At 40.8% G+C, this 15,772-nt stretch overlaps 1 protein-coding gene across 2 annotated transcripts; it reads left to right on the top strand.

Moving 5' to 3' along the window:
- The first annotated feature begins 498 nt into the window (after positions 1-498).
- igfbp5b (insulin-like growth factor binding protein 5b) lies at positions 499-15,772 on the top strand. Of its 2 annotated transcripts, none has more exons than XM_073845574.1 (4): positions 499-1,777; positions 9,786-9,910; positions 10,005-10,124; positions 11,411-15,772. In XM_073845574.1, exons 1-4 carry the CDS (start codon positions 1,450-1,452, stop codon positions 11,543-11,545), a joined length of 708 nt encoding a protein of 235 aa, XP_073701675.1. In that variant the 5' UTR covers positions 499-1,449; the 3' UTR covers positions 11,546-15,772. The 2 variants fall into 2 exon arrangements, with proteins under 2 accessions (XP_073701675.1, XP_073701674.1); XM_073845573.1 differs by having other exon boundaries at positions 504-1,777; positions 9,699-9,910.

Genomic DNA, 15,772 nt, shown 5'->3' with positions numbered 1-15,772 from the left:
GAAGCATTTACCACAGTATTCACCACACACCTCAGCTGGTTTTAATACGGACTTTACGGATGCCCTCAGTGGCTATTGCTGCTTTGATGTTTCTATAGGAGTTTTGTAAGGGTTGAGCTGTAACACCATCATGGGTGAAATCACTAAAGATGATTGACATCCTCGTGAGAAGAAATATATGGTCACACCTGGCTTATAATTTGATTTGTGCTTCTAATAATGGTGGTGTTGTTTAGTTTGATATATAGCATTCAAACCCAGCTCTAGTTGTGACACTTTCAAAACTACTCCTAACTTTTGTTTTATAGCCTAGTAGTTTTCAGCTTTTTTGCTGCAAATATACCCCACGTGTTTACTATTTTGAAATAAAATGCTTGAAAGGAAAATGCGGTGGACTGAGGGACGGCATAATCATTATTTTGAACAAGTAAATTTGATTATTCATGTTTTCTATTAGTGCTACCGGTAGGTTGTATCAACAGCACACGTTGTTTTTGACACTAATTTGAAGGGTTTATGGATAAGCAGTAGATTTCAAAACAACTTTAATTCGTAGAAGACAAACATGGGAATATTATATCAAAGTTTAAGACACGCAGTGCAAAACAAGACAGAGTTACAGACGTTAAGACAAAACACTCCCCACTCTCCCCTGCTACTCATACATGTTCTCTGCACGCACTAATATACGGGTGGTGCCTATCAGCAGAGCGATTCTAATCGTGCTCTTTTGTGTGTATTCTCTATGTTTATGCGAGCAAGCGTCTTTATCATGTCACATCCATGTTGCCATTTGACGCGTTTCGTCTTGAATCTGCTGGAAAGCCGCTGAGCTTCGCGCACGAATCTGACGCTATACCGGCCACAAAGTGCACGGAAGATCGCAGAGGAGCATATCTTCGATTTTGCATGGATTTGTGTTTTGCTCTGCGCTCTTGGCATCACTGCGTAAAAGACTGATCCTATTGCCGAGGGGGGGAAAAAGGCGCTGGCGCTGCGCCACGATCTGGCAAGTGCGCCTCCCTTCACCGCTGTTTGGCTTATTCATAGTTAGGGGTTTGGGTTTGGCTGTTTTTAAAAAGGCAAGCACTGCTGTGAAGTTGATCAGTCTGCTCAGAAAACTTCCAGAGGGGAAAGTGTTTTGGAATCGGAAAGTCCAGAATTTCAGTGCGCAACCAATTGCGCACAAACTGGACTATTGGAGAATACCCAAGTGAATCATTTTTTACATGTATGTATTTATATAAAAATCCTACGGATTCTTCTTCATCATCTGTTTTTCTTCAAAGACTGTTTTTATTTTCTCATTTTTAAGACACCCCAACCTGTGCTTTCACTTTGCATGCGGAGTTTTCACTCGAATCTGAACCAAACGTTCACCCGCTCTCATATCTAGTTCTTGCTCTTTTTTGTTATTTAAATCGGACCTCATTCACTTTGAAACGAAGTATGGCTCTTCTTGTGCTGGGTACATTTCTCACGGCGTTGTCCATCAGCGGAGGCTCTTACGTGCCGTGCGAGCCGTGCGATCAGAAGGCGCTCTCCATGTGTCCTCCGGTCCCGGTGGGCTGTCAGCTCGTGAAGGAGCCCGGCTGCGGCTGCTGCTTGACTTGCGCTCTGGCGGAGGGACAGGCGTGCGGGGTGTACACCGGTACATGCACGCACGGGCTGCGCTGCCTGCCGCGCAACGGCGAGGAGAAACCGCTTCACGCCCTGCTGCACGGCAGGGGAGTGTGTACGAACGAGAAGGGATACAAACCACCGCACCCACCCATTGGTAAGTTGACTGGAAAGCAGTGCGCCTTTGTTGCACGGAAGCATTGTTGCGTTGAGATCGTGTATCTGGTGGGAACTTTGTGGCTTGCGCTGTTCCAGTTTTATGGCGTGCGCATGTTTCTGCATGAGCTTCTCTGTGTTGTGGCTGGGCTGCGCTGCTCAGTTCTGTTTTCCATCATATTCCAGCGCTGTAGATTATTAGGATTAGCGAAGGCTGTTTATGTTTCATCCAAAGCCAATTATTAACAAACGGTTTCTATCTTTACGCTGCAAAGACACTTACAAAAAAGTACCGTGGTGGTATCGCGCTTTCTGAAAATGTACCATGGTATTTTTGGGACGCACCTCAGAGTATGATGCAAGTACCATTGTATCATCATCATCGTATACTTTTATTTTTGAGCGTTCTATAAAAAGCGTAAAGAATTCAAAACCAATTGGCGTCTTTTGGCATGTTGTCATTGGGACTACCATTGTATTTTAGACATATACCATGGAACTACCATGTTTTTTACCATTTACCATAGTAGTAGAATAGTATTGTTTTGGAAGTCCTTGGAGTTCCATATAAATACCATGGTTGGAGTCCTATATAATGCCATCACTGTGTCAAGTCACTGCCACTGTACTTTTTGTTGAGGGATATATTAATGTACCATGGTGTAGCCATCTGATACCATCACTGTACCATTTTTTTGTAATGAAGCTGCATTGTATAATCATAAGTATCATATAATGCATTTATATAGCAACTATGTGCAGAATAAAAACATTAACCTATAAACATATGCTCTATAAAGGCTGCTCTGATGCTGCATTTGATTGGCACAGAAGCAAAGCAGCATCAGACTCAGCAGAACTGCATAATTTAGTATGCTTCTCAGAACTGAGTAAAGATACCTCAAGATGCATAACTCTATACAGCCTTATGGTTTGATTTGGCAACGGCGTTTGTTTGGTGCTCTATTGACATTAGTGACTCCTCCATTGTTTTGATCACACCTCTCATCATTGTACGGTGTACCCACGCCTCATGATATTCTTGATTGAGATTCTAGGTTGCTCTGAATTTAGGTCTAAGTCTGTGGGTGGTGTTGAGGGTCGGATTACCGTTCAAAGATTAAATCCAAGGGGAGGAGGGTAGCCGCGGTGTCTCTACAAACCAACCAATGTGCAAAAATCACACGTTTATGAAAAGTAACCGTGCATGGCATGCATCTTTGTTTGCATTTGCCAGATGCTTTTAGTCAGTGCACTCAATTCTTGCTTTCCCCGGGAATCGAACCTCCAACCTTGGCGTTGGTAGTGCAGTGCTCTACCAGTTGAGCTACATGAACAAAAATACTGTGTGGGGTTACAGAACTATATCTTTTAGACTAATTTTAGACGTATTCTTAAAACAGATGAGGTTGAATTCAGACGTGGGCTTTCACCACGACTGTTTGTACACAAATACAACCCCCTCACACACAGGTGCACATCAGAAACCTGTTTGTCTCTATCTGAAGTCCTCTGATGAGTGCGGTTGCTGGTTTACCCCTTCTGTGATTGCAGTGGGCACACAGTTGAGCCCTTGTGATTCAGCAGAATGTCTGTGGAGCCGATCTATCAAGAGCTGTTCGTCAAGCATGGGGATGAATTTAGAGGGACGCTTCTAGCCTCCCGTGGTATTCGGTTTCAGCCTGGTTTTACTAGCTGGGCAGGACAGACAGAGAGAGAGAGAGCGAGAGAGGGGGAAAGAGGGAGAGAGGTCAAGCGTCCTTGCCCGCATTAGGATTCAGAGCCTTTTGGCCCCGTGTCTTCCTGATCCATTTTTATTCCCCCAGCACCCCTTAGTTTCACAGTTGTGCAAACATAAAAAAGAAATACAAGTTTAAAATGGAATCATGCCTCACTCACGTGAATGGTGTCATACCTTCATGGTCTTGAATGCTGGCGCTCACGGTTTAAAGATTCAGCGTTTAGAGCCAAGTACAATAGGCGACGCCAGATTGTCATTTAGCTCCAGGATTGGCAAACACTGCAAATTTGCCAACGATCACAAGGGAGACTTTCTGTTCGGACATGCCATGTGGAACTTGGATGCAGTTGCCAACAGATATGACTACAGGCGTCTTGCCCGAAAGAATTGTACGCTCTGTTCGCAACGATCGCAGGTCCGAATCTAAGAATGTGCAAATAAACAAACATAAAGAAATGGGCCAAAAGCACTTGGCTGTTGTATTCTGTTACTTCGGTATCGCTGATTTATGCATTTTACTTACCTACTGGAGATGTAGCCATAACTAAACAACGATTACAAGCGAATGGAACGCAGTTGTTCTTCTATTGCCAGTCTGTCATCTCATTTTTATTTTGCGCCAGAGGCCAAACTCAAAGAAACATATACTTGCTTGCAACATCAGACTGACACTGAAAGATATACAGCTCACTTCATTGAAGAGCACCTGAATAGATCTCTTGTGCTTTCTGAAAGCGATGCCCACCTCTGTATATTCTACGTTGGTTATTGTTGTTGTTGTTGTTTTTTAACCATAATCCCAAACTAGTGCCCGTATATCAAGTGCCCAGTCATCCTTTGCAGAGGTATGCAAGCAGGGAACCTATTTGGCACGCCTGAATGACTTCTTCCAGTAAAGTTTAACAGCAATCTGTCCAGCATGTATTTGTCACTGGCACCTGGAAAGCTAGTGAGTAACAGCTGTGAAGAAAATCAGCTCGCACAGTAGTCTCGTCTCTGTCAGAAACGTGATTCCCGGGCAGCGACATCCTCACGCTGGGCCCTGCCTAAATAGGAACACATGTCAGGCTGACCAAAACAGCGAACGCACAAAAACAATCTATTTAATCTATGGGACTGCTCGTGTTTAGAAAATTAAACATACTAAATGTAAGCAGACAGCAGGGCTGCAACCATGTGGTTGAGCAGAAGACGCCGACCTGTTGAAACCTCCTGTCATGTGCTTCGGGGCGGTGGAGGGGGAGCCGCAGTGTCACGTTTCTTCAGGGAAGGAGAACAAAAGGTGCCAAATTTCTTGCCTGCAGCACCGGTTCAGATGTGGTTCCAAAGCGCTGCCTCAAATTTTGTGCCCTGCAGGATTCTCGGGAGGATAGATAAGATACAGCACAAGACAAAATCGTTAGTTCTCTTACAGTTAGTTGTAGAGGATCATGGGAAAGGCGGTGTGGTGGCACTATTTGGCCTGCTTAGGATAGCTGATTCATTTGGTAAAGCTCATTCTCGGAGCCAAGTCTACTTGCTATTGTACAAAAGTGGGCAAACATTTTATGAGTAACTTTATATCACACTTACAAAACATGACTTGAGATAATCTAGTGAGTTAAGTGCAAATTAAAGATACTTTTGATCTTATTTGACTATTTTATTTCTTTTTTGTAACTTGATTGATGCAAACAAAATGATTATTCATAATAAATCATACGTCTCACATCATATATCACCCAAAATATGTACTATAACTGACTAAACATATGAAACAAGTAGTTTTAAAGCCGCAATTGAATTGTCAAAATATGGTTTGCGTATTAAATCATCATGCCGTCACATACTTTTGGATAATCTAACAAGTCAAGTGCAAATGAATGAAACTTTTGATCTTATTTGACAATTTCCTCTTCTTTTTTGTAACTTGATAGACGTAAACAAAATGAGTATTCATAATAAATCATAAGCATGCACTCAAAATATATACTATTGCTTACTAGACATACAAAAACAGCAGTTGCGACACTAAATTCTAGGCCGCAACAAGGCCTAAACTCAACTAAACAAGCAACATTTTCTTCACATTACACTCCTTTATGTAAATTAAGTCTTGCACATTACTGCTTGTTTTTGTTCCTTCTCATGTGTAAATAATGTAAAGCAGTCCTGCCCACTGATAGCCATGCAAATATATCTTCCATGGTTTAACTTGTATAGCAAAATTATATTGCCCAGCTGTACTTCCTACAGTTTAAAACCTGAAACACCTTCAATCTTCAATACATCCCATCATTCATTTTTGACATTCCTAATAATGTTTCACCTCCAAATAAGGCATTTTTCTCGTGTTAAGCTACACTTACACTTCATAAATAATTACATACCACCTAATGATTATATACAATCTTAACAGTAATTATAAAGATTGATGTGGTTTGGATTGCGAAAGTTTGCTTGGAAAAAATATATATGACCTTGTTTAGAAGTTTAGTTAAGGAGTTTAGAAGAGGAAAGATTGTAGCTAGATACTCTTGGTGGAAAGACGCCTTGAGCTTATAGACAGTATCGCTCTCTTGCCATTGTCTGAGCTAATTGAAATCAGCGACTGGGAGTGATCTATTGATGTCCTGAAGAGCACCTCCTGAGTTCATGTTTCGGAGTGTTGATGACATGAGACACGGTCAGGCGATGCAGAGGTGCGCACATGTGCTTTCAGCCTGAAGGGCATCGACAGGTGTCATCACTTTGCATTGTCCTGAATTACAGGGGACTTGTTTGAATAGTAAGTTATATGATGGCTTTCTTGGTTGTAACCGATAGTGCATTGCAACATGGAAACTTTTATCCCAAATCACCCCTTAATGTCGCTTTGTAGTTTGCATTTACCCCGGTTTTAACTAGCGTTAGTGCACGGTTGCATTCGTGGTGTTTTCTCTAGTTTGTAGCATGCTTCTCTGCTACAGCGGCCCAAATATGTTGTGGACACGGTCCAGGCTTTAAATATTTAGCAGTGGAATCTTGCCAGGGATGCCATGGTCGGTCTGTGACAATGAATGCAAGACAAAGCAGAATGGCCTGCCTCAAGAACGACTTTCAAAGGCGAGCTAGTCTGAATATTTAACAATAGCAAGACCTAATTCTAACCGTGCATGCTAATAAGACTCTAAAACACATGGTTTGAAGGCCGCAAGGATTTCAGGAGCATTTCTCGGCTCGTTCGGCGGCACGTTCTTAAAAAGAGAATCGGACGAGGTGACAACGCAAGTCAAAAGGAGATCTGCTTTCATCATTAGCCCCCAAGCTGTAAGAAAGCGTGGATATTCATGAAGTATAATTGCCCAGCGCATGTGTAAATTATTAAACAGAACCCTATCAGATGCATCTCCTTTGGCCAAGCTCGGGTCCCTTTATCTTAATGAAAAGTTTTGCAAGACCAAGAGGAGAGACACCAATACCTCTTCTGCATTCTTTCCAAAGCTCATTTGAATAGACAGGCTACACGTGATACGTCTGGTTTGGCTGGGCTCCAGGATCTTGGCTGTGTGTCAGATGTTAAACACAGACCCGCTAAACCTTTACAAGCTGGGGACCACGAGCATGGAAAAAGTGATTTTGGTCCTCACTCCGCAAAGCCTACAACAGAAAAGACGAATTTAGTGGTTTGTAAACTCTAGGCATTGTTGATTTCACAAACACGGTGCGTTTGTGCCATGCACAAGCAGGAAAAATCACGAAAACAACCTTAAGGAATTGTGCCAACCCAGTCGTCCTGTGCCCTCCCATTTAAAGTCTACATTTCCAAAGCCATGTAAATCTCGCTCTAGGCAAACGTCCCTACGACATTTCCATGAGGAGATCTCAGACTCGGTGGCTTCAGGAGCCCAAACCTGTGGGGAAATCTGTACAGAAATGTCAGTCTGCCAAGTCATGAGTTGCGGGATTGATTTCAAAGAGACAGCACCATGCTCTGATTGTAACCTCAGAAGCCAGGAAACCAATTCCTGTAATGACCAGGCACCCGCCCCATGCGTCTCCAGGTCAGACAGACTCTTTCACCACCGGGCCGCTCCAGAACACCCTGCCCCAGTCTGCAGCAATGTGAAGCACTGGAGCTCAGGGGGACTGTGAGGGCAGTTATCTCAATCATTTCTGCTGGCTGCCTCAGCTGTCTGATAATGCCCTCTTGGCTGTATGCACAAAAATACTTGGCAACCCAACAGCATCGATGTTCAGGCCTGACTCCGTATGTCCATTTCCATTCTGTCTGATTCTCAAATAAAGCCACTCTAAAATGCAATAGCAATAAAAACATGCCAGCTATTTTTTTTTTAAATCTCTTTAAGTTGTGCCAATCCCTTACCCAAATTAAATACTTTCCAAATGCATGAACAATTTGCCAAGTTATATTGTTTATTTGCATAATAACTGTTTATGCTTTAAACATGTCTAGTTTTAAGTATTTTAGTATGTAAAGTTACCTAAGTGAAAATGAAAAAACTTTCCTCTGCAACTAGCTTAAATAAAATAAGTAATTTTTTTCTGTTAAAATTCTGTTTTGAGTAACAAAAGTGTTTATCATTTTAGTTAACTATAATAACCCTGTTGCCATGCAACTTGGTGCATTAATTTAGAAAGGGCAAAAACAGATGTGCATTTGTCAGCGTTTCACAATTATTTCACAACTATGTCCCAATTTAGAATTGGGACATAAATGGATTTAATGCATAATGAATTCGTGCTGGCTTTCGGTCTGAAATGAAACAATATTATATTTAAACTTATTTTTTTATGCTATTATAAAAAGCAGATGCTATTTATGCTTTTACGCTCCTATTAAAATATATGATAAATAATAATTTATCAGATGATTTTTAAAGTTTTGAATGACTAAATGCCAATGCAATTATATATCCTGACTTTGTATGCTTAGTGTTAATGATCTGTTAATCTCCTCTGGATGTACTATGTTTGGCTTCTCTCTGCATGTTTCAAGTGTTCAGTTTTATGAAGCTCGGCTTTGTCCAGCAGTATTTGACTTCAGTGGAAAGACAGTTTATAAGTAGAGGCATTTATCCTGTGGAGTTTTACTATCAAACTATATGTGCTTAAATTACTTGCTCTGTAATATCTCAGCACTATCGCATGTTTCCCGTCGATAGTTACTACCCACCTAGCCTTAGATTCCTGCAGAAGAACATTGTGGTTGTCGTGATGTTATGGTTATTGTGACTTCAAAGTTCTTCCTTTGAAAAGCGTCTCTGTTCTCAATCCCAAATCCTGTAGTCATGCACGTTCTCTACAATGAAATCGAAAGGAATTATTCAGCTGCATAAAACAGAAGTGCATGTTCAGTGCAGGTCAGTGGTTAGGTTGTACACCTAAATGGATTTTGGAGAAATACCACCAAAAAGCATGTGAAATTGGAATTTTCACCCAAGTGGATGTTTAACCAGGCATAACCAACCTGGGATAGGTTGAGTAGGGGGTGGACATCAGCTGTTGATCCAGCCACCACCCTTTGTAAACAAATGCATAGGAAGCATTTGGTGGAAAAACAGTTGCTTTCATGTTTACGTTCTGGAAACTCATTAGCAACTAGGATGTGTAAATATCTTAAAGCTTTGGAGAGGTTTTTATAAAAGATTTCTCTGGTTTTTATTAGTCAAATTTCACTCAGCCTATTTGAATGGTTGAAGTCAGGACGTTGAGATCATTACTGGTGTTAGCTAAGGCAAATTAGTATTGTTCTATTGTGCTAATGCATTCTGTTTTGCCTGGCAGTACAACTGCAAAACCTAAAATACACCATATCACTATGATCAACCAGTCGGCATCTAACTATCAGCTTCACTCCGTTATCCACCACTTTGTTTGCTGTTAGGATGACAAAAAGTTTTAAACATTAAACTTTTAGGCTGCTCTGCCTTAGCCAATCAAATTCGTACAAAGTTGGTATTGTATGAATAACTCAAATTAAGGTGCACTAATGAATATAGTTTTTGCCTGGTAGGCAATAAAACAAGTGGAAAATCTTCTACATTAACTTAAGAACCTAAGAAATCATTTAAAATTCAAAACAGCATATCAACACCCTGGCAACCACTTTAACATCATGCTAATGATTTTGCACTGGCACTCACATTTCCATGCAGTAAAAACCTAGTTAACGCTTATCATTTGATTCTCTTTGTCTTAGATCGCGAATCAATAGAGCATGATGATACAGTGAAGCCAGACACGACTGAAGACCAGATTCCTAAAATTCCCCTTTACCCCAAACCAGACGTAATTAACAGCAAGAAGCATGCTGCCGTGCGCAAGGACAAGAAGAAACAACAGGAGAAGCATCGGACATTGGGGTCGATGGACTACTCCCCCCTTCCCATCGACAAGCACGAGCCTGAATTTGTAAGTTGTGTGACGCAGCAGCTGCAGTAAAATGATAGCTAGCCCTTAAATGCTGAGGTGATGATGCAACTTACCATGTGTTCATCTGACACAGGGTCCCTGCAGAAGGAAGCTGGATGGAATCATCCAAGGTATGAAAGACACCTCCCGCGTCATGGCACTTTCCCTCTACCTGCCTAACTGTGACAGGAAGGGCTTCTTCAAACGCAAACAGGTAAGACTCTTGTTACTTTTACTGTATAATATTAATATTGACATTTAACATGATCAGTTTTTTATCATGTCACGAAAATAGTTCCAAATAGAGCGGTTGCGCAACACACAATGGTTTTCTCATTTCTTTTGTGAATGAATCAGCATTTGTAAAGGCTGAATGGCAGTAACTCACTCTGAAAGAATTAGTGTTTTTAAACAAATTGGTTCAGTCAGTGATTCGAATGACTCACTTAAAAAGACCATCGCTGTCGCCACCTATTGGTGCATCGATGAAATATACAGAAAGAGTCACTGAAAAATCCCACCACTAATACAAAGATTGTCAGCCTGTCTGAAACAAACACAGACAAGCGAAGCTAATCAAATCCAAGGAGTGGAACTAACTGTTTATGTATAAATATTAATAACCATGTGTTAATGCCAATTTTTGGATAGTGCTGAGAAGCAAGTACTTTACGAATCAAAGGTACATGTAATGTATCTCATTATCTCTTGTATTCCATTTCATTATTTTCTTTTTTATTTGAGGCTTCATGAACTCAAACCAAATTATTAGATATTAGAAATTTGTCAAATAAATAAGCTGAATTCTATATTTATGCACTGATTTAACAATCGACCAGTTGATTAGTGAGATTCACTAGTTTATCTAAATTGGCTTCCAAACACTTCAGTTTTAATCGTGAAAGAGTATGAGGTAAAAAAATTTACAAGTAAAACTGAAGCGTTTAGTAGCTAAACATTTAATATTTAACACTGTTTTATAACAGAAATGTTAAATGTCTGACAGTAATACCACTTGATGCAAACTATGCAACTTTTGTGTTTTGAAAATATAGTCTTATTCACTGTAATTTATAACTAAATGCATATTAGGCATAGATTCTAGGTCATTTCTTGTTGTACTTTATTCCCTTGAATCAATGTAAATCCTTAAAATATTTGATTAAGCAATAAATAAAAACTCCATTACTATTACTAACCCCATTGTTCAATACATGGTAATAGCCTTGCTTTTTCTCTTTTATTTTTTTTAGTAATATTAAAATTTTAGCTGTAATGTTTTGTTGTTGTGCTTTTAACCAGTCTACTTGACTCACTAGTTTGAAGATAAGTTTTTTAGCACATCTCTAGTATATAATCAACACAGAAATTGCTCATCGTTTTCAAATTACATCATACAACAAATATTTTGTGAAAGCATACCATGTGGTCCTAGTCGAGGCATTCCTGTTGAGTCGTGCTTGCAGTTTTATGACCCTTTGTCCCTTGTCCATCCTGCAGTGCAAGCCCTCCCGCGGCCGGAAACGAGGCATCTGCTGGTGCGTGGACAAATATGGAGTGCAGCTGCCCGGCACCGACTACAGCGGCGGTAACATCCAGTGCAAGGATTTGGAGAACAGCAACAACAACGAGTGAGAATCAACCCACCCTGATCACCAGACCTAGGGCCCACCTCCTTGTCCTGTCCCACCAGTCTACCCGCCAGTCACTTTGAGATTTTGATGCAAAACGACAAAGAAACACAACAGCTATTACAAAAACAAACAATCAGACTAAAAAGAAAATGTTAAAGTGAGATAATCCACAGGAATCGTTTTGACTGAGCACTCATCTCTATCTCACTGGACTCAGCCAATCAGAGGAGCCCCCTGCTAGAGCTGAGTCCCGGCAACAACAATAAAAAAATTGCTAAAAAAAATATATACATACAATTATATATTTTTATAGAAGCTGGGGTTTGAGCACCATACTGTTTTTGTTTAAAGTTAACATAAAACAAAAAAACTAAAAAAAAAAAAAAAAGAATATATGGCATGTTGAATATTAACAGGGCTATCTTGGTCTTTTACATCTTTTGCTGTCAAGGTATCAAAGGAGATAGCAGGAACTTTTACTATTTGAAAAAAAAAAAACGTGTTGTTTTCCAAAAGAAAAGAAAGAAGGGAAAACACATGGTAGAGATCTGCTGATACAGTCATCTCTATCTGGCTTTTTTGGTCCTGTCAGAGCACTTATTCATTGGGGAACCTGCTTGGAAATGTGTAACTTCACCAAGTTCAGTGTATGCGTGTGTGTACGAGCGTGCGTTTGCGTGCGCACGCGTGCGAGCAATGAAATACGGCGATAGCTTTCGGAAAAAAAGGAATGTTTTTATTTTTTGTCTTTGTGGCATATCCCTCCCATAACGTAGTGAAAACCAGGATCCCATTAGACAAATCTGTTTCAGTGGCTCTAGACTTTGTAGCTTACCTAACATGCCAACCGTGCCTATGTAAACAGATGCTGCCACGCAGAGTTACACGGGGTCCCAGACAAAAAAAAAAAAAAGTCCACGCAGAATCAATCGGTGCCCACGCCTAGAAAAGAAAAGGCCACTCTGGAATAGCTTCGTATCAGATATTGTGGCATCTGGGCCGAGTTAAAATCGAGACAGATGCTGTAACCCTTAAACGCTCCCAGCATTTGCGTATGAACTTTGACGGACGTTCACCGTGCAGAGCGGTAGTTTCTTTCTGTCTGTAATGTTTTGTTTTGCTTTTCTGAATAACTTTTGTTATGTGCCGTTTCCTTTGACTTCATGGAGGTAATGACAGTCCACTTATGAGCCATGTTCCTCGACCATGTGGTTTCACCGAAATAGGTGCAACCTTGGTATATTACCTTTAACTCTAGATTATTGAATGTGTTGTTTTTGTTTTACGTTTCTTTTTTTTTGTTTTGTTATCCTTAACAAACAACCACAACCATCAGGTGCTCAGCAGAGGAGTGTTAGCATTATCAATTTGCATATTTCCATCTGACCTGTCAGAATGACAACTTGCTCTTTTGAATGCAGGTCGGACCACTTTCTAAGCTCCGCCCACTTTGACTGTTCACCAATAGGTAATAGTTCTTTTGGTCAGCACGATGACACGTTTCATTTGTATTCCTGTATTTCATCTGTGTTATTAAGCAAGGTGGAAACAGAAGGTGCGTTTCACTACAGCGTCGTTCGGTGTGAGTTTCTGTGTGCGAGTCTCAGTGCCTTCCTACATGCAAATACATTTGAATGGTGATGTGAATGTTACACAATAGCCAAGGGGAATGAAACGACCTTTTTATATTGACGAAGGACCTCAGTTGCGTTCAAATACAGCATCAGATTAGATATGAAATCCGTTACACTACATTGTATGTCAAGCAGCTATCAGAAATCGCTCCCTGCGCCGAGGCTAAGATAGGGAGAGACCGTAGTCCAGCTAGCGCTAGCTCATTTACTGTTATTTCTCTTACGAATAAGCTGACGATTGATTTGACAGAGACTGCAAATGTGTGTAATTGCTGACGAGAGTATTTTCAATCAAGCTATACATCACACAGGGATACTCACCGGTCAGCTCTTGAAGAGTGAGCGAAGCCATTTCCCTGCCACAATGGGTCCGTCCGGATCTTCTTTCAGGGCCCGAATGATCATAGTTTCACTGCTGGGAGGGGGCTGTAAAATACTCGCTAACACCGTCCCCTGTAGGGCTGCATGTCTCCAGATCTCTATCACGCAAGTACCCATCAGAACCAGGCCCGGACGGAATCCACGCATCCGCATTTTCCGTATTTTAGAACTACGTTCTAACCGGTAGCCGAAAGCACAGTCAAATTTGCCAGCGTAGGAATTTGTGAATGCCGGGCGTTCCGATTTTGCGGAATTCCACGCACGAAGATTCCGTGCGGGCCTGGCTGTGATTCGAAATACCCACGGGTCCGCAGAATGTAACCGTTGCATGTCAAAAGAGAATCGTGAATGACAATTGGCTCTCGAACAGAAGGTGGCACGAAAGAGAAAGGTGAAGTTCAGGGCGTGCGGGTTAACCAGACTTTTGCAGGTGTCTTGAGTACGTCGTGGAGGCCTAGTCGCCTCCGTTATTGCACAATTAGCCTCGTAGGTGTCGGTCACCACAGGGCGAATCAGTAATCAGCATTATCCAGGTCCTGATCCAAGCCGAAAGCCCCCTCCCCCATTTAAAAAAGCAGCTTGCACTTAATTCCTTACCTTGCCACGCGTTTAGTGCCGTCTCAAAGTGAATCTCAGTTCAGGTATAGGAGCAGGAGCAGGCCTCGGAGAGATACCCTGCCTGAGTACCTTTGACAGGGGCTTCACAGCCCAAGCCTGAGACCCGCAACATCATTCAGTGGGTTTACCAGTAACACAACTCTACCAATCACGGTCTATTCTCCATCTACTCTTAATAGACTTTGCGTCTCAGTGATCCGGGAAGAAGGAGAGCGGGTGAGAGCCTCAAGCGGTGATCTTGTGCTGGGCCTCCTTTCACAACACACAACACATACTGCAAAAATTGATTTCTTAATCAGTATTTGTGTCTTGTTTTCCAGTGAAGTCATTTGAATGACTTTAAGACTAGCTGGATTTGCTTAAAAAGCAAATTATGCAAGATAACTAAAATCCATGTACTCATCTTTATGTTTCAAACCTTACTTTCTTCTGTGGAACACCAAAGGAGAAGATTAGTAAAATATCCAAGCTGCTTCTACAGGGTCTGTCAAGCTCCTAAAGAGGCATAATCAAAGTCTGAAATTACGACGCACATTCAAAGCTGCAGGAGAACTTTTGCGTGAGGAACGCAAGTTATTAATTCAAAACCTTGCCTTGAAAATCTTGCTTGACAGCCGTGGTCACCATTCGCTTTCATTGTATGGAAAAGCGCAGCTTGGATATCCTGCTCTAAATTTGTGTTCCATGGAAAAAAGAATGTCAGTGAATGCTAGGATTTTCCTATAATTCAAGAAAAATTCTCTGAAAACGAGTATTGTTATCTTTTGCTTCTCAAGGCAATTGATTTTGTTTTAAGAATGTATAGATATGTGTACTGGAAAAACCAGACAAAAATACTAATTTTTGCAGTGCTTCACACTTCACAGTAGAATTTGTAGACGGACAGTCTCGGAATCTGATAAGCAGGCATGCAACAAGTCGAAAAAGTGTTTATCTGAAAACCCTGAATGTTAAAAGACGATGCACTATGGCTGAAAACCGTTTTACCTTGTTACCCCAGGTCATAGAATCCATCTGGGTGTCATTGTGAAAATGGGAAAGAAATGTCATTAATGTGATTTTGATCCGTTCTGATTTGTAATTAGAGGTAACAGACTATCGATTGCCAGGACGCAGCATGTTGCTTTTGTGCTTATCTGCTTTCATCAGATTCCGAATCTCATACTTGGGTAGACAGCAGCGTTCATAACTCACACTACAGTAGAAACAACAGGTTTTCTTTCTTTCTCTGAATGCATAACAGTTGTTTTCTTGATTGCTTTTCTTTTCTTTTTCTTTTTTTTTTTGTGGATGAGAAAAGACTTGATGATTGACCACCTAAATGTGGCTTAAACTGGCATGTGAAAAAGACCCATTAGTGGCTGGAGGACTCTAAAAATGTTCAGCATTTGGAACTCTTAATAAAAACCAATAAAATGAAAAAAAAAAAACTCAAATTATTAAGAAAGTGAATATCACTGTGTAATATTTATTCAACTTGTAATTTATGTACTCTTTTAACCTTTGTCTTTTTTTGTTATGACAAAGCATTTATTTAAATAAAGTTATGTATTCATTTATGCTTGTGCAATAAATTTATTTGTACATGACAGGAA

Source organism: Garra rufa, chromosome 8 (assembly GCF_049309525.1).
Source record: "Garra rufa chromosome 8, GarRuf1.0, whole genome shotgun sequence".
Classification (NCBI taxonomy): domain Eukaryota; kingdom Metazoa; phylum Chordata; class Actinopteri; order Cypriniformes; family Cyprinidae; genus Garra; species Garra rufa.
Note: the sequence above shows the minus strand (reverse complement) of the source record. Positions and strands in the feature narration are given on the sequence as shown.

What these genes read in the sequence shown, in the direction of transcription:
- igfbp5b (XM_073845573.1), top strand. Translation starts at nt 1,450, where the DNA reads ATGGCTCTTCTTGTGCTGGGTACATTTCTCACGGCGTTGTCCATCAGC. An exon ending in ACCACCGCACCCACCCATTG is followed by an intron (nt 1,778 to 9,698) that starts GTAAGTTGACTG and finishes TCTTTGTCTTAG; the next exon opens with ATCGCGAATCAATAGAGCAT. An exon ending in GCTTCTTCAAACGCAAACAG is followed by an intron (nt 10,125 to 11,410) that starts GTAAGACTCTTG and finishes TCCATCCTGCAG; the next exon opens with TGCAAGCCCTCCCGCGGCCG.